The sequence below is a fragment of the Myxocyprinus asiaticus genome, chromosome 14 (genome assembly GCF_019703515.2).
Source record: "Myxocyprinus asiaticus isolate MX2 ecotype Aquarium Trade chromosome 14, UBuf_Myxa_2, whole genome shotgun sequence".
NCBI lineage: Eukaryota > Metazoa > Chordata > Actinopteri > Cypriniformes > Catostomidae > Myxocyprinus > Myxocyprinus asiaticus.
This window is the reverse complement of record NC_059357.1, coordinates 14,426,375-14,451,017: the sequence shown is the minus strand read 5'-3', so window position 1 is coordinate 14,451,017 and position 24,643 is coordinate 14,426,375. Positions and strand designations below refer to the sequence as shown.

At 39.1% G+C, this 24,643-nt stretch overlaps 1 protein-coding gene across 3 annotated transcripts in view; it reads left to right on the top strand.

The window, feature by feature from the left end:
• LOC127451848 (116 kDa U5 small nuclear ribonucleoprotein component-like) overlaps positions 1-22,525 on the top strand; it is a 40,657-nt gene extending 18,132 nt beyond the window's left edge. For 2 of the 3 annotated variants that reach the window (XM_051716833.1, XM_051716832.1), the window contains 15 exons: positions 216-351; positions 483-610; positions 850-1,043; positions 1,165-1,276; positions 1,370-1,510; positions 2,954-3,055; positions 3,166-3,248; positions 3,399-3,485; positions 3,805-3,931; positions 4,585-4,672; positions 18,480-18,598; positions 18,784-18,878; positions 19,059-19,212; positions 21,641-21,748; positions 21,838-22,525. In XM_051716833.1, the coding sequence (XP_051572793.1) occupies positions 216-351; positions 483-610; positions 850-1,043; positions 1,165-1,276; positions 1,370-1,510; positions 2,954-3,055; positions 3,166-3,248; positions 3,399-3,485; positions 3,805-3,931; positions 4,585-4,672; positions 18,480-18,598; positions 18,784-18,878; positions 19,059-19,212; positions 21,641-21,748; positions 21,838-21,933 (1,770 nt within the window). In that variant the 3' untranslated portion in view covers positions 21,934-22,525. The remainder of the gene's footprint in view (positions 1-215; positions 352-482; positions 611-849; positions 1,044-1,164; positions 1,277-1,369; positions 1,511-2,953; positions 3,056-3,165; positions 3,249-3,398; positions 3,486-3,804; positions 3,932-4,584; positions 4,673-18,479; positions 18,599-18,783; positions 18,879-19,058; positions 19,213-21,640; positions 21,749-21,837) is intronic. The other variant, XM_051716834.1, reaches the window with a different exon arrangement.
• Positions 22,526-24,643: the final 2,118 nt, after the last annotated feature.

Here is a 24,643-nt window from a genome sequence, read left to right as displayed (position 1 = left end):
CTTTTTAGGATACGTAGTGGCTAAATAAAAAGCACACTTCAATCATCGCGTTATGCATGATATTGCTTCATTTGATATCGGCAGCAAAATCATTGAAATAATATCGTGAAAATCGCCCAAGCCCTAATCCCATGTCAGATTTATACATCTTTTTTGCACATAGGCATTCAAACACATAAATGTCCAGACTGTGTTTAACTGTTGTGTATCTGTAGGTGGTTGGTGATGTGGACACATCTCTGCCACGGGTCTTAGATGAGCTCGGTATTCATCTGACCAAAGAGGAGTTAAAGCTCAACATCAGGCCTCTGCTGCGCCTCGTTTGTAACCGCTTCTTTGGGGAGTTTACAGGTGCGTGTGCGTGTGTGTGCGTGCCATAATTTGTTTGTAGTGTCATTGGAGTCTTTGTGGAACCAAGTATTGCATTGCTATAAACCATGCATGGTGTATGTACAGTGTACTAATGTCTGCTGATTCAACAGGCTTTGTGGATATGTGTGTGCAACACATACCGTCTCCTCAGGGGGGCTCCAAAGCCAAGATAGAGCACAGCTACACAGGTGGACTGGACTCAGACCTTGGAGAGACGATGGCTGAGTGTGACCCTGATGTAAGTGTGTATTTTATAGAGCATGATATCAGTGTAGAAACATTACACTTCAAAAATCCTATTGCTAATCAGCATCTTGTACTTGTTTTCCAGTAACAAAATATCCAAACAACTTTAATCTAAAATGACCTGAGAATGCAAAATTATTTGATATATAAAAACTTGTTTTTAGAATGTATCTTGAATACAAGGGTATGTTGTCTTGCCAAATAATAGCCAAATGTTTCTCTCTCGTTCAGGGTCCATTGATGTGTCACACCACTAAGATGTACAGCACAGATGACGGTGTTCAGTTCCACGCATTCGGACGAGTCCTGAGCGGGACCCTGCAGGCGGGCCAGCCTGTGAAGGTACTGGGAGAAAACTACACCCTGGAGGACGAGGAGGACTCACAGATCTGCCCCGTCGGACGCCTGTGGATCTCTGTCGCCAGGTAACCTTCACAAGCACTGGTCTGATTGGTCAATAAACTGTGATTTTTTTTGTTTCCGTTACCCTGTTGAGTTTGTAAATGCAGACATGTTATGTTCAATGTGTTTATTTGTTAATGTTAGATATCAGATTGAGGTGAATCGGGTTCCTGCTGGCAACTGGGTGCTAATCGAGGGATGTGACCAGCCTATCGTTAAAACTGCCACAATCACAGAGCCCCGTGGAAATGAAGAGGTGAGACAGAGAGAGCTATCTGTTAATTACAGAGCTGTGTTACTGTAATAAGAGAAATTTAAAATAATATGTAGTCTGTGTTTGTGTGAGTAGGCTCAGATCTTTAGGCCGTTAAAGTTTAACACTGCATCAGTGATAAAGATCGCTGTGGAGCCGGTTAATCCCTCTGAACTGCCCAAGATGTTGGATGGGCTTAGAAAAGTCAACAAAAGTTATCCTTCACTCACAACAAAGGTAATGCACTCTAGCACAACACCACTCTATCCACATGGAACAATATTCCTACTTCTGTCATGTCTTAATCCTTAGGACCAAATCAGTCCAACTGTACTTTTTAAACTTATTTACCCTTCTGTGCAGTTGTGGGTCATTTTGACCCAGTTTAAACTTAACTAGAGCTGCACAATATGGAGGAAAAATGCAATATGCAGTAAGTTATTGGAAAATGCGACATGCGAAATGATAATACTATGATGACATCATCGGAGTGCACAGAACACCAGAAACCCCACCGCCCAAATAAATTTTTCCACCACAATTTTATATAGACTGTATATAATGTACAGATTTTACCATTAGCTATGTAGCAGATATTAAAATTCATCTTCAATTGTTTGAATTTTTCTGTAAAAAGTATATGAATATAAAGTTAATTTCACCATATTGTGGGTTATCCTAAAATAATCTGTGTTGTAAATTATTTTATTTTTACACTGTAATTCATGTACGTATTCATTTAAAAATTAGTTCATTCAATGTGGGACTTTTATTTGAAAATGTATGTCCAGAAGCGCTTGCCGTAGATTCTCTGTGCTTTGGTTTAATGTGCTTGTCAGTCCGTGCTGAACTTGAGAATGAGAGGAATGATTTCACAGGACAATCCATTAATTGAAACCCATCCTTTGATATATACACACAGATCCACAGCGGCCAGTAAACAAGCCAAGTTTGAACTTGTTTATTGGCCTCTGGTCTCATTATCTGCACACAATGCAGACTGAAAGCATAGTACATTGCCAGTTACAGCTACATCTGTACAAATTGTGACATGCTCCATCATTTGAGACAGTGCCTGTGCACACTGCACGCACACACACTAAGTGACAATCGAACACCCAGTCTATTCTCTGCTATTGGCGTCGCCTTGAAGGTTACTGTATTGAAGTCATTCCGTTATCGCAAGCCCTTGCGATGTGCATATCGGGATATGTACATTTGCGATATTTTTAACACAGCCCTACTTTTAACACAGACTTTCTGCAACTTTAAAATTGTCATGTTGTTCCAACCCTGTATGACTGACTTTCTTCCATGAAACACAAAAGGAGATGCCAGACAGTACGTCAGTCTCCGGCACAATTCACTTTCAAGAAAGTTATAGGGGTTTGAACTACATGGCTATGCAGTTCAATAAAAGTTGACAGAATTGTCATTTTTGGGTGAATTATCCCTTTAATGTAAACTTGACATTATCCACAGTTATGATTTGAATATGGCAATATAAAATGCTTTTAACCTCACCATGTCTTTCACACATGCTTGGTCATGAACAGCAGATTTTGACTATTCAGAACTGATTTGTCTGTGGGGTCAATTTGATCTAGTAACATCCATGTTGGGTCTTCAATTGTTACTGCAAAGTTGGGTTTAACTGTGTTTTATTTTGTGTGTGTTTAGGTAGAGGAATCAGGAGAACATGTGATTCTTGGCACAGGTGAGCTGTACCTGGACTGTGTGATGCACGACCTGCGGAAAATGTACTCCGAGATTGACATCAAGGTGTGTTCTTGCTCTCTCACACATGTTCTGCTTCACTTTGGTCTCATCTTGACTTGTCTGAATCTTTTCCAAATTTTTTGTTTAATGATAAATTCGGACTTTTATTGTAGGTAGCAGATCCGGTGGTGACCTTCTGTGAGACTGTGGTGGAGACCTCCTCCCTGAAGTGTTTTGCTGAAACTCCCAATAAAAAGTGAGGAAAAATGTCAGAACTCTAGTTTTGTGATGAATGTATTTCTTGAAATATGACTTGTAAAAGTTTTGACAGCATAACAAATGGTTGCCATCAGCATTTGGACATGTTTGTCTGGTTTGAAATTGCATTTGTGTGTGTGATTGGCAGGAATAAGATCACCATGATTGCTGAGCCGCTGGAGAAGGGTCTGGCTGAAGACATTGAGAACGAGGTGGTGCAAATCACATGGAACAGGTAGAAAGGCCGTTCTGAACTTTGCTTTTACTAAATACAAATGTAATCCTACATGTGAGAAAGTATGAGAAGTGTTTTTTGGCTATCAAGCTTTAAATTCTATAGGCAAATCAACACTTGAACATTACCTATTTCCTTAGCCTCTTTTCCACTGTTATGTGTGTGTTTGTATTGCTCTGATGTGAAGCCATTAGAGGTTGATAAGACCAACATCTGTGGTGCAGCACAACTAACAAAGAACTGCACAAGCTATTTCACTTACAATCTATCAACCAGCTTAATTATTTTTCTCTCTGTGTCTCCCTTGCTCTCGCTGTAGAAAAAAGTTGGGAGAGTTTTTCCAGACCAAGTATGACTGGGATTTGCTGGCAGCTCGTTCCATTTGGGCTTTTGGACCTGATACGACTGGGCCCAACATCTTGGTAGACGACACTTTGCCCTCTGAGGTAATAAACATGTCAGCTTCTTGTTTCTGCTGACAATAATTATCACTAATTATGTTCTGCAAGTTTTTTTTATTTTTTATCACAGTTTAAACGTGAGCTTATTGCAAATGCATTAAAGGAATATTCCAGGTTAACTGTGATCTACACCAATTGCCCCATAGACTTCCATTGTTTCCATTATAATCTCATCAGTGACTGTCAATGCATTTGTTTGTTTGTTTGTTTTTACAAACTGTGGAAAAGTTTTAATGTTTATCTTTGTTAATAGACAGCATGCAACAGAAGCTGTCGATAGAGCTCAATGTGAATTAAACCCAGAATATTCCATTTAAATTTGGAATTGGAATCTCGCCTCTGACTGTATTGAAAAGATAGGAAAACTAAAAAAGATTGTGGTTGTAGATATACAGCTATTACATAGTAATTGTATTCCCTGTGTGGATTAAATGTATGTTCATGTCAGTACGAATTTAACAGTGTATAGTTGTTTGCCATGTGTAATGCCAGGAAATCAGAGGTGTGAAAAATATTGACTTGCATGTGACATGCTCTGTGTTTGTGAGAGGCCATACACTGGTCAGTTGAACTTAACCGTTGTTGTTTTTAAAAACAATTTTTTTTTTTTTTTATCCTTTTGTGTGTGTGTGTTGTAGGTAGATAAAGCTCTTCTCGGCTCAGTGAAGGACAGCATTGTACAGGGCTTCCAGTGGGGCACACGAGAGGGTCCTTTATGTGATGAGCGTAAGGATTACAAAACACTTTTGTTTCTGCATCAGCATTCTAAACATCTGAGATAGATTTGTAATGCGCTGTGATAGTTAAGGTGGAACTGTCTATAAATGCACTACAATGCATATGATTGTAAAGTCAAGGAAAAAAAAAAAAAAAAAAAAAAAAAATATATATATATATATTAGTATATTAGTATATTTAGTAAATACTGTAGAAAGTTTGAAGTGACAGTTCTTAGAGGCTCTACGATCAATAATGTTTCATTCAATGGTTTGAAAACCTTTAAAAGAATACATCACCCAAAAATGAAAAATCTCTCATAAACTCACCCTCATGCCATCCCAGATGTGTATGACATACTACTGCAGAACGCAAAGATTTTTTAGAAGCATATCTCAGCTCTGTAGGTCCATACAATGCAAATGAATGATCACCAGTATTTTGAAGCTCCAAAATCATTTAAAGGCCGCATAAAGGTAATCCATAAGATTTCAGTTTAATGCATGTCGTCTTAATCAATCTTATCAGTTTTGGGTGAGAACGGACCAAAATGTAACTCCCTTTTCACTTTAAACCTTGACATCAGCAGTCTCCTTGGCGATAATGATTTCAAGCTTGATTACACTTCCTATAGCCTCATCTAGCGCTCTGCACATGCGTCAAGCACTAGGAAGTGCAATTGAGCTTTAAATAATGATCGTGCCTAGAGACTGCAAAGGAAAGATGTACTGTCAAAACAGAGTTACATTTTGGTCTATTCTCACCCTAAACTGAATAGATCGCTTCAGAAGACATGGATTAAAACACTGGAGTCGAATATAATTGAACCCTCCCGAAGTAACTGGTGTAGCCCAGTGGTATTGGTTCCTAAAAAGGATGGCAGTCTACATTTTTGTGTGGACTTTCAATACCTTAATTCTGTGTCCAAATTTGACTCCTATCCAACACCTAGGATTGATTAACTTATTGACCGTCTGGGCAAGGCAAAATGGCTGACCACTATTGACTTATGTAAAGGCAGTTGGCAAGCCCCTTTGAGTGCTCTGTCAAAACATTTGACCACTTTCCGCAACCCTTGGGGGCTCTTCCAATTTTCTGTTATGCCATTTGGTTTACATGGGGCCCCAGCCACATTTCAAATACTTATGGGCCACGTCCTGTCTGGCCTTAATGGCTATGCAGCTGCTTACCTGGATGACATAATTATTTATAGTTCAACCTGGGAACAACATCTCCGACATTTGAAGGAGGTGTTCCATTGCATTCAGGAAGTAGGTCTCACTATCAATCCCTCCAAGTGTGCTATAGGCAAAAGGGAGACTGAGTACTGTATGTAATTGGTCATGGTGTCTGTGGATCTGTGATTGTCTCAAATTTTTCGACTCTCATGAGTTTGCATCCCTGTGAGTTATAAACTTTAAACAATGATGACAGTTGGACCACTGTTTTTCCCTCTTCTCCCCAATTTTGAATTCCCAATGTGCTCTTAAGTCCTCATGGTGGTGTAGTGACTCGCCCCATGCTATTCTCCACAGCATCCACACACAACTCGCCACGTGCCCCACCAGGAGTGAGAATCACACATTATAGCGAACACGAGGAGGTTACCCTATGTGTCTCTACCCTCCCTAGCAACCGGGTCACTCAGCACGCCCTGGATTTGAACTCGCGACTCCAGGGGTGGTAGTCAGCGTCAATACCCAGCTACACAGGCCCCCTGATTTTTTTTTATTTATTTTTTTTTTTTGAACAATTGTTTTATTTTTAAAGAATAATAACAATACAGAATAAAGAGAAGGATGTGTAATAATTTCCAATGAATCATTTGGTGGTTAGGGTTTTTTGAGGACAACTTAAACATCTCCCATACCTGATCAGGAATGAAAGCCTGCGTATTATTGTTAAAATCCTTGGCCCAAATAGTTACAGTAGGTAACGGTTTGCATTGCTTAAGAAGGTAGAGATAAATAAATGGGCGGGCAGAGGCGGGCGGTTTCTCAGAAGGAAGAATTAGTTTGCACAAGGGGTGAATAGGTAATTGGCAGTCCCAAGGTACCCCATATGCCTGAAGGGCCGATCGAATACGTAAAAACATAAAAAAAAACGAGGTACCCGGTAAATTGTATTGGACTTTAATATCATGAAAGGATTTCAGACTATATTTACCTTTTTTACGGTCCCACTGCGGACAATAAAAAGGTGCATTGCCTGACAAAAAATGACTATTATGAAAGAGAGGTGAATGGTGATGCCAGATTGTAATTCGTTGAGATTGCCTTTCAACTTCCCTCCAAGTGGACAGCAGGTGAGAGATAATAGGGCCAAAACGCAGTTTTTAAGAGAAATTCTGGCAAAAAAAAGATGCTTTAATTCATAAAGTGATACAAGGGACTCCTGAATCACCTTCATGACACTGAGACATCAGGATCAAATCAAACTGACAAAGGATGAAGAGTAAAAGCTTGAGCATATTGTTTAAAGTTGGGGAAGGACAAACTTCCATCCACTCTGCTGCACTGTAAGGTAAGCATCTTAATTCGAGGACGTTTCCCATTCCATATGTAGCGAGAGACAATCGAATTATGTTTGTTCCAATAGCCAGCAGTTGGTGGAAAAGGAATCATAAAAGAAAATAAATTAATATGAGGAAGGACATTCATTTTTAATCACTGATATACAAGCATGAAAAGAGCTGGGAAGGTGGGACCAGTTTTCCAAATCTGAGGTTATCTTGGTTAAAATATTATTCAGGTATTCAGGTGACAATATCATGCAAGGAAAAAACATCTATCCCTAAATATTTAAAGGAACGAACCACCGGGATAGCTATAGAAGGAAGTGTAGAGTCGACTGTAAAATTGAGGGGAAGTAAACATGACTTGGTCCAATTAATTTTATAGCTGGAAAGGTATCCGAAATGGTCAAATAAATTCAGCACATGGGGGATAGAATGTGACGGTTTATCCCAAAAAAATAAAATGTCATCAGCAAATAACGAAATGTGGTGGTGTGTGTTTCTTACTGTTATGGAAGAGATAAGTTCAGACTGCCTCACAGTTTGAGCTAGGGGCTCTAGAGAGAGTGCAAATAGCAATGGGGAGAGAGGACAACCCTGACAGGTACCTCGACGTATAGAAAAAGGGTTTGAACAGAACTCCCCATGAGAACGGTTGTCATACAAAACTTTAATCATATCTATAAAGCCCGATCCTAAACCTAAGTGACCTAGGACGGCCCATAAATAATCCCATTCTAAATGGTCAAAAGCTTTCATCGCATCGAGAGAGTACTGCACATGGGGAGGTCAATTGATCCACTGAATAAACAATATGATATAGCCTGCGAAGATTTAATAAAACCCGCTTGGTTGGGTGAACCAGTTTAGTCATAAGTCCCTCCAAACGATGAGCCAGCACCTTGGCATAAATCTAAACATCCGTCCAAATCAGTGAAAGAGGCCGGTAATTAGAGCAAGAAGTTGGGTCTTTGTCTTTCTTTAAAAGGAGAGAAATAAAAGCTACACCACTGTTCAAAAGTTTGGGGTCACTTGCCAAATGTCTCTCATGATCTTAAAAACCTTTTGATCTGAAGGCGTATGCTTAAATGTTTGAAATTAGTTGTGTAGACAAAAATATAATTGTGCTACCATATTAATTTATTTCATTATAAAACTAAAATTTAATTAAAAAAAACGTTTTTGATATGGATGACCTGGACCGAATAATTAAGAAAAGCAGCCACTAAGTGCCCAACATATAGATGGGAACTCCTTCAGTACTGTTTAAAAAGCATCTCAGGGTGATACCTCAAGAAGTTGGTTGAGAAAATGCCAATTGTACATTTCTGCAATATCTAGGCAAAGTGTGGCCACTTTGAAGATGCTAAAATATAACATAGTTTTGATTTATTTGATTTGTTTGTTACAACATAATTCACATATTTTCATTTCTATTATTCCATAGTTGTGATGACTTTACTATTATTCTAAAATGTGAAATAAAAAATAAAGAATGAGTAAGTGACCCTAAACTTTTGAACGGTAGTGTATATTTGTCGACGAACGAAATGATCCTTGAGTGACTGAGTGGTTTATGTCTATCGTAAAAGGACCTAACTCAGACCAAAAAGTTAAATAAAATTCCACAGGTATACCATCCAAACCTGGAGATTTACCCTTGATCGCAGCCTCTAACTCTTGCAGAGAAAGCAGTTTGGCCAGCTGTTCAGATTCTAAATTTGACAACTGGGGTAAATCAAGAGTGGACAAAGACGCAAAAGAATCGGGCTCACTGGTCGAGATAGAGCTATAAAGTTTGAAATAAAAAGAACAAAAAGTTGCGTTAATGTCCTTTGGATCCTTCAGAATGCCACCAGATCTGGATTTCACAGCAGATATATTGGCAAACTTTTTACTGTTACGTAATCTCAAAGATGACTGGGTCTACTCCCATGAAAATAATAAATCTGTCTAGATCTTTGAATGAGAAACTCTGCCCTATGTCTAAGTAATATATTAAGCTCATTCTTAACAACAGCAATTCTGCTGGTTGTCATGTCAGAGAAAGAGCGTTTATTGGATTGCTCAAGTCAGAAGTTGTGATTCAAGCTCCACTATCTTTCTGTGCTGGCTTTTTGGAGGAAGGAGGCATACAAAATGTAGTTCTTCCTTATAAAACCTTTAATCGTGTCTCAAAGTATACGCGGATCATCCACTGAGCCCCGGTTAATGTCAGTAAATTTGCAGAGTTTATTTCTAAACTGACTACATAAGTTTTCATCCTGTAACAATTTAGAATTAAAATGCCACCTAGGGGCTCAAGGAGGTCAAGAGACTAGAGACATTCTAATGAAATTGCCACTGTGGATGGATAAAGATAAAGAATAAATATTGGTGTTGTAAGCAGCTGAAGATGGTGTAGAAGAAACAAAAATATAAATGATTCGCGAATAGGATTTATGTCTAGCAGGAAAAATTTTTTATTTGTCCTAGCAGAAGGATTAAGCAAACGCCACAAGTCTACCAACGAGGAATAGGTTATACACTGTCGAAGGTTATCCAAGCAAAGAGCCTGAGAGTGAGATTCGTTCGTTCCGAATCTGTCCAAACTGTTGGACATTACAGTATTCATGCACCCATCACAATTTTGAAATCTTAGAAATTCGAAAGGTAAACAGAGTAAGGGGGAAAAAAGTTGTATCTGGAACACAGGGAGCATAAACCGAAAGACAATCTTCCTATTCTCCACCACCAACTTTATATGCATTATTCTACCATCCAGATCGCAGCCTTTATCTAAAATAGAAATATTTAATTTCCTCTGTACCAAAATCAAAACACCTTTAGTTTAATACATGCAGCCGAATGAGATACCACCTCATAAAACGTATTATTGCATCTGTGCACTTCCTCCTCCAAATGGGATTCCTGAACAAGAGCTATATCGACCTTCCTTCCTTAGTAATAAGTCCAAAAAAGCTGTCTGCTTGTGGAGGCCATTGAGACCATTAAAATTACAACTTAGTATATTCAGATCAGTCATATGTATCCAATATGAAAGGTGATTGAAAAAAATAATGCAAAGTGGACACATGCATTTGTCATTATTCTAAACAATTTTGAAGCAATTTGGGTAAATATTAGAGGACTATTTTAAAGTCTGTTTTAAGAGCAGGTGGTGGCGCTATGACCGTGACCCAAAATAGTCAAATCCATGTCATTAGCCCCCAAGACTAAACATACATCTCAATTTTGATGTAAATCACACATTGCACACCAAAGATATGAGACACTTCCTGTTTACCCTTTTTTCTCCATTAATTTAATGCCTCACCATGGTAACATTGTTCAATATATCAAAATCTGTTCGCAATTTAGCATCTTCAATGTCTTGACTTAATGTTGTCTAAATGTGGTGACAGTCTCATGAATCACTTAGAAGTAGTATTTAAAATTTCAGAGCTTGCGATTTTCAGAAAATCCAAAATGCCGACTTCCTGCTAGGCGAAACTAATGACTATAATTATGAAAGTTGTCCAGCTTGGTGAGAGCTATATATTGTATGTACCAATTTTGGTGACTGTAGGTGAAAATGGAGGTGCTACAGAGGCTATCTTACACATCCATTTTAAAGGTGGCGCTACAGACCACCACACCCTGCCCTTCCCAAAACCCCACAAAGGAACATGTCAGTCATATTCCCAGGAATTAAAGTGGACCAAGGAACGAACAAACCTCAGTCCACCACCCACCCCTATCAAAATCTGTGGTGTCGGCATAGACCTGTACAATGTTGAAGAGCCGGCACTGGCCCCATTATGATATTTAATAATATAAAACTTCGTAATAATTAACTATGTATGGTCTCCAGGACCAAGAAAAGCATAGAAGACAAATTCTTAGAATTTGGAGTATGAGAGACCAACATAGGTGAAATAACATGAAAAACCTAACGTCACCTAAACGTCCAGGCCATCCTCATAATAATAAATGAACAGCATGCTTTTAGTCACGATCCTCCTTTAGGTCACGATCCCCCTTTAAATTGCAAAGACAGCATCTGCTCTGTATTAGCTGGAGATTGGGGTCTGAATGATAGGTTGAGAAACTGTCTTGCCTCTTCTGGTGAATACAGCAACTTAGATCCAGCGCGATTCAGAGTAACCTTTAGCGTAGCTGGATAGAGGAGAAAGTTCTGGATACCTGCCTCCCTCATTTCTTTCTTTATCGGTGTAAACGATCTCCTCTTCGCAGTCACGGGAGTAAAATCGGGGGGGAAACAAAGTTGCGCCGTTGCTCATTTTCACGGGGGTATGTTGTCTAGCTGCCTGTAGATTGAGATCCCTGTCAATATAGCGCAGAAGTTTGAAGAGAAAGATTTGCGGTTTATCATGGTCAGATTAAGTTTTGGAGTGCATGTGATGCGCTTGCTCCACTTCAATCTCCCGGCCCACTAATGAAGGGAGTCATACCGGCAGTGAATGTTTCAGAAAGCCCATAGGATCATCTTTTTCGGCCTTTTCTGGCAAGTCAACCAGCCTTAGATTGCTGTTCCTACTGCGGTCCTGTAAATCCACTACCTGTTGTTCAAGCATATCCAGTCGTCTATCATGATCGGCAGCCACTTTCTTTTGTTCTCTCATCTCCCCCGTTAGAGAGTTGAGTTTTGAGCATAACGATTGAATAACGGACATGTGAGAGGCAAATTCACTCCGCATCGCCATCAGTCCAGATCTCAAAATGTCCTCAAAGTGTGCTACAGTGATCGCCATTTTATCATCCATATCCACACCGCTCGTAGATGTTGCTTTGGATTTCTTCTTGGTTGGAGAAAATATCAGCGATAAATCATGTAGTTTCTGACTATGTGCCATCGAGAAAGAGGCCATATCGAAGAAAAGTCAAGAATAAAGTAGAATAAACACAAAAAAGGGGCTAAGTGTACAGAGCTCTACTCATGTGCATCTGGGTCCATGAGCACGTCACGTGATCTCCAGACCACTGATTAGAATTTTTTTTTTACATTTTTTATTCATGCTGGGTTGGTAGCATGGTGATTCGACCTTAATACCTCAAGATGTGAATTAATTTTCAATAATTAAATGATCGGAGTCAGCTTATACCATGGTTACCACATGTAGTATGCGGAAAACATGGAATCTAGTCATAAAAATGGCATTAGCAATAAAACGCAGAATGTCATGGAATATGATGGTGTATTTGGACGAAAATGAATGTTTGAATGTACAAACATTCAGTCTGGACTCAAGCATTCAGTCTGGACTCAAGATGGCGCCAAGAATGGCTGCTGCGTTGCGAGCTCCGACACAACATAGTAGTGTTTTGTTTGTTTTGTTCACAATTCTTATGTTTTTTGTTTTGGATGTTGTCTGCCTTATTGTCTACGATAGACAAACACTTTTGGACATTGGTTCAGCAATCTCACACCGTAAACCGGACTTCACATTCCTCAATGCCGACCCGCTGTTTACAAACACACAAGCGGAGCCCTTTGTCTGGGCAGCATGGCCGCGGAAACACAGGAGGAAAAGGGGAAACAGAGCCGGCGTTCTCATCAGAGTAAGACGCCGCGCAAATCGACCCCCGCTACCCACTATTCTACTGGCAAATGTTCAGTCTCTGGATAACAAGCTCTGCGAGCTGAAAGCGCGGATCTCTTTCCAACGAGATACATGGGACTGCTGCATTATCTGCCTTACGGAAACTTGGATGTCTGCGGAGATTCCAGACTCAGCCATTGAACCCGCGGGGTTCTCCGTGCACCGAGTGGACAGAGCGAAAAGTATGTTTTATGATCAACAAATCCTGGTGTGATCAGAGGAACGTACATTCTATCAAGTCTTTCTGCTCTCCTGATCTGGAATTTCTTATGCTTCTGTGTCGACCATTCTGGCTACCGAGGGAATTCACAGTGGTCATTATCACAGCTGTGTACATTCCCCCACAAGCCGACACAGACCGGGCACTCAAGGAACTGTATGGGATTATAAATCAGCAGGAAACCGCACACCCTGAGGCCGCGTTCATTGTGACCGGGGACTTTAACAAAGCCAGTTTAAAATCAGTCGCACCAAAATATCACCAGCACATTAGTTTCAACACACGAGGGGACAGGGTTTTGGACCATTGCTACTCTCCATTCCGGGATGGCTACAAATCCCTCCCCCACCCGCCTTTTGGCAATCAGACCACTCTTCAATTCTGCTTCTGCCCGCTTACAGGCAGAAATTGAAACAGGAAGCACCCACCCTCAGTACGATCCAGTGCTGGTCGGACCAATCAGATTCTACGCTACAAGACTGTTTTGATCACACGGACTGGGAGATGTTCCGGTCCGCCTCTGATGACGACATCGAGCTTTACGCTGATAGCGTAATGTGTTTCATCAGAACGTGTGTAGAAGACGTCGTTCCAACCAGAACAATACGGATCTATCTGAATCAGAAACCATGGATTAATAGCGATGTTCGCGCGGCACTTAATGTGCGGACCTCCGCTTTTAATTCCGGGAACGCGGAGGAGCATAAACAAGCCAGTTATGCCCTCAGAAAAACTACCAGAACCGCAAAACGCCAGTACAGGAGCAAGATTGAAGGACAGTTTAACACCACCAACTCTAGAAGCATGTGGCAGGGAATTAACATCATCACGGACTTTAAAGGGAATAAAAACTCCGCCATGAACACTGCGGCCTCTCTACCGGATGAGCTAAATACTTTTAATGCTCGTTTCGAGGGAAATAACACCGCCCTCGCGGAGAGAGCTCTCGCGGCTGAAGCTACAGAGGTTAGTTCACTCTCCGTCTCTGTAGCGGATGTAACCCGATCCTTCCGACGGGTGAATATCCGCAAAGCCGCGGGCCCAGACGGCATTCCGGGCCGCGTCATCGGAGCGTGCGCGAACCAGCTGGCTGGTCTTTTTACGGACATTTTCAACCTTTCCCTCTCTTTGTCTGTAGTCCCCACATGCTTTAAAACATCCACCATTGTGCCTGTTCCAAAGCAATCAAAAATCACCTGCTTAAATGACTGGCGTCCTGTGGCTCTGACCCCCATCATCAGCAAATTCTTTGAGAGACTAATCAGAGATTACATCTGCTCTGTAATGCCTCTCTCTCTTGACCCGCTGCAGTTTGCTTAACGCAACAACCGCTCCACTGATGATGCCATTGCATCTACAATACACACTGCTCTCTCCCACCTGGAAAAAAGGAACACTTATGTGAGAATGCTGTTTGTAGACTACAGCTCAGCATTCAACACCATAGTACCCTCCAAGCTAGATGAGAAACTCCGGGCTCTGGGCTTAAACAGCTCGCTGTGCAGCTGGATCCTGGATTTCCTGTCAAGCAGACGCCAGGTGGTTAGAATAGGCAGCAACATCTCATCACTGACCCTCAACACTGGAGCCCCACAGGGCTGTGTTCTCAGCCCACTCCTGTATTCCCTGTACACACATGACTGTGTGGCAACACATAGCTCCAATGCCATCATTAAGTTTGCTGATGATACGACGGTGGTAGGTCTGATCACTGACAATGAAGAAACAGAGCCTACAGAGAGGAGGTGCACACTCTGACACACTGGTGTCAGGAGCACAACCTCTCCCTCAACGTCAGTAAGACAAAGGAGCTTGTGGTGGACTTCAGAAGAAAAGACAGAGAACAGAGTCCCATCACCATCAATGGAGCACCAGTGGAGAGAGTCAGCAGCTTCAAGTTGCTGGGTGTCCACATCACTGAGGAACTCACATGGTCCATCCACACTGAAGTCGTTGTGAAGAAGGCTCATCAGCGCCTCTTCTTCCTGAGACGGCTGAGGAAGTTTGGAATGAACCGCCACATCCTCACATGGTTCTACACCTGCACTGTAGAGAGCATCCTGACTGGCTGCATCTCCACCTGGTACGGCAATAGCACCGCCCACAACCGCAAAGCACTGCAAAGGGTGGTGCGAACTGCCAGACACGTCATCGGAGGTGAGCTTCCCTCCCTCCAGGAAATATATACAAGGCGGTGTGTGAAAAAATCTCGGAGGATCATCAGAGACTCCAGCCACCCGAGCCATGGGCTGTTCTCACTGCTACCATCAGGCAGGCGCAGCATCAGGACCCGCACTAGCCGACTCCATGATAGCTTCTTCCCCCAAGCAATCAGACTTTTGAACTCTTGATCTCCCACGATCAAAATACATCAGCACTGCACTTTATTACCCTTATTCTTATATCTCACACCGGACTGTCATAAATTATATTATTATTATAATATATTCTCTCTTAACAACTGACTATCAACCGACAGCCTGAATGTCAATACAGTACAACACTGTACATTCTATATATATATATATATATATATATATATATATATATATATATATATATTTTTTTTTTATATATTTTTATTTTTATTGATTTGACTAATGTGTATCTATATTGTGTGTATTGTATACTGTACAGTGTATGTTATTATTTGTATACTGTTGAGTGTAATTATGTGTATAACAGATGTTTAATTGTGCTGTGTTAATTTGATGTTATTGTAAATTGGTATATGTCTCATCACTGTCACGACTGCTATGTTGATCGGAACTGCACCCAAGAATTTCACACACCATTGCACTTGTGTATATGGCTGTGTGACAATAAAGTGATTTGATTTGACAATTAATAAAATTTAAATTGTAATATGTCCTAGTGTGATAATTAAAATAAAATCTCTGATTTAATTGAATAATAATTTCACATGAGCGGAGAGCGCCTTTTTGAAGATTCCGCTCCGCTCGCTCAGCGCCGCTCACTGCCGCTCACTCAACCAAGAATATGCTTTGTGATATGCTGGTTTGGGAATCTGCTATATAAGCAATAGGCCTGAGGTTATGGAGCTCTAACATTGTTTTATGAAGTTGCAAACCTTATAACTTCAATAAATGCAAAGAATTAATCAAAGCTAAGAACGAACAAATCGAAAGGGGGTGTGGAGAGACCGTGAGAATCAGCAAATATTCCTTTTGGAATCGTACGCGTCACATTGCCAGAGAGCACGAGGATGTGCTTCGCGACGTAGTGCAGCAAAAGGTGAGCTAGTAGGCTACACTACTATTCGATAATTAATTAATAGATAAGTAATGTATCTTGTTGTTTTGCCATCATATTAGTGCAGCTGCCAGCTAGATGCAAACCCAGTTCTGCGGGGTTGCGAACGTTAGAGCACCCTCAATTGAATATGTAAGTTTAATAATACTGTATATTGGCAAAGCATTTTGCCTTGAATCCCGGCTTACACACAAAACCAATAAACATGTATGATCTTGCAGATCAGTGTGTCCTAATTTGCAGGTGGAGCATTCTGCTTTCATGCCTCTATTGTACAATTGAGCATTTGGTTAGTAAAGATTTCCGCTCTCGCATAGAGTATTTCATTGCGGAATTATCTCACTTAATTGACCGGCTTTCGATTTCTGCTTCGGGATAAAGTGGCTCATAACTGCTGGTCAGTTTCCCAAAGCCAAATCCACACCTTAACGAGAAGTGAAATGTAAAAAAATTATTCTAGGTTAGTAGTTGCAGATAATATCTTCCGACATCGCTTGCTGCATTCATGTGCAGAGAAAAAAAGCTTTTAAAATGTTTTAAGCTTTTATTGTTTTAAAAATATCAAGGAAAAACATAGGGGGCACATGGTATCTACTAATATAATAATTATTATATAAATAACCACAGTCCTTTAGATTGCATATGATTCGTACATATAAAATTGTAGGGAATATTAATAAAGCAACAACACTAAAAAAGAGAAAAAATTCACTGCTCTTTTCTGGATAACTTAATACACCCTTTAAAACTGAACACAAAATTAGGATGATAAATTGCTCTTTTTAATTTACAGACCCGAAGTCTGATAGCATTAAATCAGAAACCTATTAATGTATCAAATCTACAGTATAATCATTCCGTGGAGACAACTGAAAAACAATTATGAATGTCACTTTTTCCTGCACTATTTTCCTGGTACCAGTCCATGTTTTCATTATTGCCATAAATGACTCAAACAAACTTTAAAGTTGAAAAGATTGTAGTTTTCTGGGTCGGTTGTATCACTCGGGTCCAGTTTAAACTGAAAAGCGCAAATTTGCACGTTTGCGAGCTTCCGTGCCAAAGCACATATGTTTTATCACTTGTGCGTGTTTGATGACTTGTTAAAAGTAAATAAAGTTGATTTAGAACTGACATTTTTTAAGGCATTATGTGAAGACGTTTAATGACATCTGTGCTAACAGAGAAATATTTGACTGATTACGAATAAGGAAGGTCTGGTTGACCCGATTATCTAACAGCAGTTGTAAACCAGTCCAAAATAAACAGTGAGATTTTATATACAAAAACACGACAATACAATCACAATTTCAGATGTGTACGTACATTACTAATCATTTGATAATTTAGTAAATGTCGCCCTATAGTCTATATTGGACCCAGAGGGGCTCCTCCGCCCATGTGGGCAAAGGGGCATTTGCTTGGGCCACTGTATCTACCCACTGTGTGCGTGTTTGGAACCAAGTATACTACAGAGAAATTTCATGTCGGAGCTGGATTTGAGCGAACGCTTTTTTACTGTTGAGCATGAGCGGTACTTGAGTGGAGCGTCCGTTTGGGCCGTGAGTGGCTGGGCGGAGCGCACGTGCATGGAGCGAGTTATACTCCGCTTCGCTCACATGCTCTGCACTGGGCCATGGAGCAAACTGCTTATCTGGATGAGAAAAACTACCATCAAAAACACACTGAAACACCAAAATAAAAGCTCTATTTCAATAGACGATTTTAGCTTGATTTTTGCTTAAATATTACACACAAAATGTCCTGGAAAATTGTGCCTTGAAAAGAGTAGGAACCCTGATTATTAACCTACGAACGGCTTACTTATAGTTGTCTCTGCATATTAAACTGGTATAGGAGAAATTATTTTAGCATTAAAAAAAGTTACACACTTCAGCTTTAATACTTCCATATGTAAAAGGCCTCTGTTATAATTGGCCAACATTTGCATTCCGGCGTAGTTCACAATGTTCATCGCCATTTTGTGGTGACATCACAGCCATGACGATTTCTGATAAGCCCTTTTTTGCTGAGTAGACAACAAAAAATTTTCGGCATTGTGCAAAGATTATTCCATGAATCCATTGAAAATGGGATCTCTGATAAGGCATGAATATTTTATAAACGGTCACTCCAAGCATAATTCTGCTTTTTTCCTTAATTTAAAACTAAAAATCTGCCTCATTGTCATTTACATTCAATCAGCAATCCGGAATGTGAAGTTTAAGATCCTGGATGCTGTGATTGCACAAGAACCGTTGCACAGAGGAGGAGGACAGGTCATCCCTACAGCTCGTAGAGTCGTCTACTCTGCCTTCCTCATGGTAATCTAACCTTCCATAGATCCGTTTAGCCACCTTTATCTCTTCCCCTCTTCCTCAGTGTCCTTCTCTGCCTAATCACGGTTTCCATTAGTCTTATTGGACTGATTCATTCAATTACTTGATTAACTTAGTAAACATTCACTCCCTTTTTATTTTCTCCACTTCTTATTGGCTGTATTCTGTAGGCCACACCCAGGCTAATGGAGCCCTATTACTTTGTAGAGGTTCAGGCTCCTGCTGACTGTGTTTCGGCTGTCTACACTGTGCTGGCACGCAGAAGGTACACACACACACACACACACAAACAGAATGAGAACATCGCTGACTCCTTGTTTGTGTACACTCACACAAACATTAATGAGATTGTTGCTCATGCCAGCAAAAGTCAGCAGCTCTCTAATAAAAACAATCTCCTTTAAGAACGTGCCTCTAACAGATTTCTTGTCTCTGTGTCCTGTAGAGGTCATGTGACGCAGGATGCCCCAATCCCAGGCTCTCCTCTCTATACCATCAAAGCTTTCATTCCTGCTATTGACTCATTTGGCTTTGAGACTGATCTTCGCACACACACACAGGGCCAGGTCTTCGCACTCAGTGTGTTCCACCACTGGCAGGTAAAGATACGTCCACATACTTTTCTTTTTCTCTCCCTCTCTCTCTTGTGTGTCTGTATATGCTTGTTTGATTATAAGGTGGATTGTGTGTGCATGGGTGAATCTCATTAAACCCACCAAGAACATGTTCAGATCATATTTGAACCCCATCCCCCCCCAAAAAAGTATTACTATAGTTGGGGATGTCCTGATAATGGTATCAGAATCGAGTCCGATACCGCGGTCATGCACTTGTGCTCGTAAAAATGCTCCGATACCAAAAACCGACACCATCTGACGTACGAATGTCATTACATAAACATTCAGCGCACTAATTAAAATCACGTTATGTTCAAGTGAGATTATTTATTTAATGAGACAAATATATAGTTTGCATATGCTGCGAGCTTCAAATATGAGTGCTTGTGAATGTGTGGAGCCGATGTTGTGCTGACACTAGGCACATACAGACTACATATTTATTTCATTAAATAGCAGCCATTTGCGGCTTAATAATCACTTTGAGTCACATAACACCGGCTTTTCCAGATTGAGAAGCTACCGTCATAACACAAACACATGAACACTTCAAAATAAAAGCTCTGCCAAAATAAAAGCTCATTTTAAATGGAAAAAAAGTATGACAGAAAAATAACACTACTGTACAGTTATGTAATATTCACTGTAATACTAATAATAATAATAAATCAATAGTAACTGTATCTCACATCTGTGATGATCTGTTATACAGCACTTTATTTGACAAAATGTAACTCCAGTGCTGTATTTGGATTGTGCTGTGAGGCTCTGTATAAAAGCACTTCATTTGATATAAATAACACATTATGCTGAAAATTAATTATTATATTTTCCTAAAAATTTTAAGTTTTAATTAATTCATTAATTTAAATATTTAAATAAAATTGAAATAAACTGATAATATTGAATTTCAGATAAAGTAAAACAAAAAACAGGTATCGTGCTCCGTGTTGGCAAGTACCAAAAAGGAAGTACAGGTACTTGTACTCACTCTCCAAAAAATGGTATCGGGACATCCCTAACTATAGTTTGAAAAAATATATATTATTTACATTTGTAAATTATTTATACATCATTGCAGCATTTGTTGTTCTGACTTTAATGCATGCTGATTTGAATAAAAAAAATATATATATATATATATATATATTACGGGATGTTCTAAATATGTGTTCTTCATTTTATATATATATATATATATATATATATATATATATATATATATATATATATTATATTATATATATACACACACACACACACTGTGTATGTATATATATATATATATATATATATATACATATATATATGTGTGTGTGTGTGTGTGTGTGTGTGTATATATATATATATATACACACACACACACACACACACACATACTGTGTGTGTATGTATTATTTTGTTATTTTTTTCTCTATCACCATTTTAAAAAAATTATGGGAATGCCACATTACGGTAATGAGAGTTTTTTGTGGGGGGGGGGGGGGTGAATATAATTAACTGTCATTAAAATAATGACCTAATGCAAAAAATCACAATAGCTCTAAAAGTACTATATATATATATATATATATATATATATATATATATATATATATATATATATATATATATATTATTATTATTATTATTATTATTTTTTTTTGGTTTTAGGGTGAAATTTGGCCTGGACCAGGGTCAGAAAATAACCTTTCCATTAAGGGGCAAAATTGCTCTCTGGTTTTGATTTTCAGGGGCATTTCATAGCTTTTAAAATGGCAAATACTAAAATGTAATGAAGCAATTAACATAAATATTCAATATGAATAACTAGATTCAGAATTTATTTCTTCTTACCCATTAATTCAATCAACATGTGCTTTATGCAATAAAATATACAAGTATGCGTTAATAGAGAAACTCATTATGTGGGCATTTTGGCCCCATATTTTGAATTTAGGGACATTTTTGTTTCTTTTCAGTGGCCTTTTTGCCCTGAACATCCCAATGTCCAAAATTACAAAATATATTTTTAAATATACCTAATACAAAATGTTCAGTCTTCCAGCATTTAATATGAGGATAGTAAAACCTGAAATCAACTACATTGTGGGTCCCCACAAGGAAAATTGCTTAATATTGTAAATGTCTTAATGAAAACATAAAAATGAAAGGGTTAGGGGCAAAAAAATATACTTAGCTCAGTTTGAAAACCATAGAAGTCAATGGAAAGTCCCCACCATGATAGAAAAACTTGTGTGTTTGAGTTGATGTGTTCTGATGTGTTTGATGCGGAGTAGCAGAAGATTGAGTCAGCAGCAGCTCATCTTGGACTCGCTTGCCAGTAACACAGTTTCTGTGTGTATGTTTATGTGTCACATGGCATTAGAAGCATTTGTGGCTGTCCTGAGTGATTACTGTCTCTTTCTAGATTGTTCCGGGTGATCCTCTGGATAAGAGCATTGTGATTCGTCCTCTAGAGCCTCAGCCAGCCCCTCATCTGGCCAGAGAGTTCATGATCAAAACCCGCAGGCGCAAGGCAAGACACGTTACATCTTTGAAGTCTTAATCAACTTCTTTAATTTGAATGTATTTACATCATCATCTCTCTCTCTCTTCTCCTTCCAGGGATTGAGTGAGGACGTCAGTATCAGTAAGTTCTTCGATGACCCTATGTTGTTGGAGCTGGCCAAACAGGATGTGGTTCTCAACTACCCGATGTGATGAGTCAAATGAACTTAAGTCTTTCCTTCATTTCCTCCCAACTTCCCCTGCAATTCTTCTACTTTGAAGGGAGGTTTCAAGTCCAGTTCTGTATGATGGAATAAAAATATTTAAACCACAAGAAACTTTTAACATCAGCACTGATTCCTGTTGCGATCACCCCAGACTCTCAGAAATTAACCTCAAGGACAAGTCTCTTACAGTCTTGGTCTGTTTATTTTTATATTTGACAAACATTTTGTAGTATAAGATGATGCGAAGGACAGGCAAGTCTTAATGAAATGCCTGAAATCTCTGTAAAATCTTACATTTGTGTAAGTGCAATTAAAAGGATTTGGCCTGTATATCTGTGTTTGTTCATTATAAATGTATTCTTTATGATGGTTAAGTTCATTGTCTGCGAGAAGTGGATATCCATCATAGTTTATAAAGGCTCAAGTGTTGAGTACACTTATGTGAAGGACCAGGGATTTTTGATATTCAGTATGATCGTATGCTCCAACTCTGGAAGCGAAATTTGAACACCAGGAAAACTTTGATAATTCACTGAATGCAGCAAAAAACTCAAGATCATGCAAAGGGGAAAATATGTAATTTTAACAACGGCATAAACAATGGTAAAAACAAACAATGGTGTGTGTGTGTATAGGTAAGACTTTATACTGTTTGCCAGATGGAGAGATAAGAATGAGTGAAGGCCATTGAACAGACAGAAGTCTGACATTTAAGTGAATGTCGTGATGTCTTTCTGAGTTTTCACTTGTGGGTTGCTGTGCTCTTTTCCAAAAAAAAAAAAAAAAAAGAAAAGAAACTGAAGATGTGGTGGAATTATGTTGAATTTTTTTAATGGTAGATTTTAGGTTATTACTACTTTTAAACCATGTAACGAACAGAAGATGATACACATCAAGATACAAATAGCACTTTCCATGAATCGGGCAAACTTTAAGGTGTCCAGTGTCCCCTTAATTTTGTTAAAGCATTAGAGGCACAAATCCCAACAATTTATTTATTGTGTGTGCGTGTGTGAGAACTATTAGATATTTAAGATAAACTATTAACCATTTAGTATTATAACAAGTGTTTATAATACCCCCAATTACCAAAAGCTGTATTGATCAGTGTACCATTTGTTGGAAAACAATATATATTTATTGTTTTTATTATGTTTTAGAGTTCAGGCCCTCTTTGTGGAAACTGACAAATATACTTTTTTCATTAATATACTGAAAGCTTGAACCCTAGAAAGTACATATTTGATCAACATGGCCAAAAATAGGACATTTACATTTTGAACTTGAATGCCATATTTTCTGACATTTATCTAATCAACATAAAAAGTGTGCCTGAAATGAAGTATCTGTGTGTCAGAGGGAATCATAATTTAAATTTTTAGATGCAGTGTTTGTTTGTGTCTGTGGGTAAAATGGTGATGAATAATCAGTTTGGACTATGGCTTGTGATGGTTGCCTGCATGAATTATGTGTTTGTGTGTGTGATTTAAATATATGAGATGGTTCTGGCAGCATGAGTGACATTTTTCTGAAGTGTGCTCTTATGCACAGCATAGACCAATTGTATAATATAATATATCTGTCAACACCTAATGCCTTATAGTTGCCAGAAATGAGAAAACAGTGTCTTCCTTTTCAAGTTCTTTTTCTTATTCTCGGAAATATATACAGTGGCCCCAAAAAGTTTTTGGACACAAAAGTCACGCTTAAAACTGCATGAATTTCATTGCATTAGATATGAAAAATATCTAACCAAGTGGCATATGCAATCAAAAGATCCAAGACCTTTGCTCAGAAGTAAGTTTCCTCTTTATTACTTTTCTTTGAATTTTTGCAATTACTTTTTAACAAAATGGACCCAGGGTTAGTGGTTGCACGACTAGAAAATATCGATAATATAGATAATAATAGTCGATTGATTGAGTCGAATTTGTCTAGTCGTGACATCATCCCACTCCCAAACCACCGCACAACCAGAACATCACAGCATATATTTGGGCCACTGTGGATGTTCCGCTGTGAGATATTAAAGTTTTCTTGGGTTCTGAGGTTTCCTAGTCATGAAGTTTTCTCATAAGTGAAAAGAGTGAAGAACAAGACACTGATTACAGCAGCTGTTGATGAAGAGATAGACAACAAGGAACAGACAGCAAGAAATTGGTAGACATTGAAAAAGTAGTCCAGTGATTACATCTGCATGCTAGGGGCAAAATTAAATAAACAGTTAACAAAGATGGATAAGCAGAAAGAAACGAATGCTCTGGCCAATCAGTGATAATATGAAGTGATTTCCAGAAATGAGAAATGCCTCCGATGATGATGTACTGATCAGCAATATAAATGGTAATTAAAGAGGTTTAACCTTTTCTAGTCGGCCTTTTAAGGAACAAAGATAGGTGAGAAATGGGAGGAAGATTAGAATATCAGGGTCACTTTCCAACAGGATGAATGGTGAAATGATATTGTGAGTTAAAGTCTGCTCCCGAGGTCCTGGCTTACTGGTGTTTCATTCTATATTTAGCTGTGATTTCCAGATTGTGCTCAGAGGCTGTGTGTGTATGTGTCTGTGTGTATGAGTGTGTGCTTCAGCACATTTCACATTCGCTGCCATCAGACCAGAGGCCTTAGGCTCAACACAGTCACACTGCACCAGCGCGCACACACATTCACAATACTTCCTCAGAGTCACAATACAA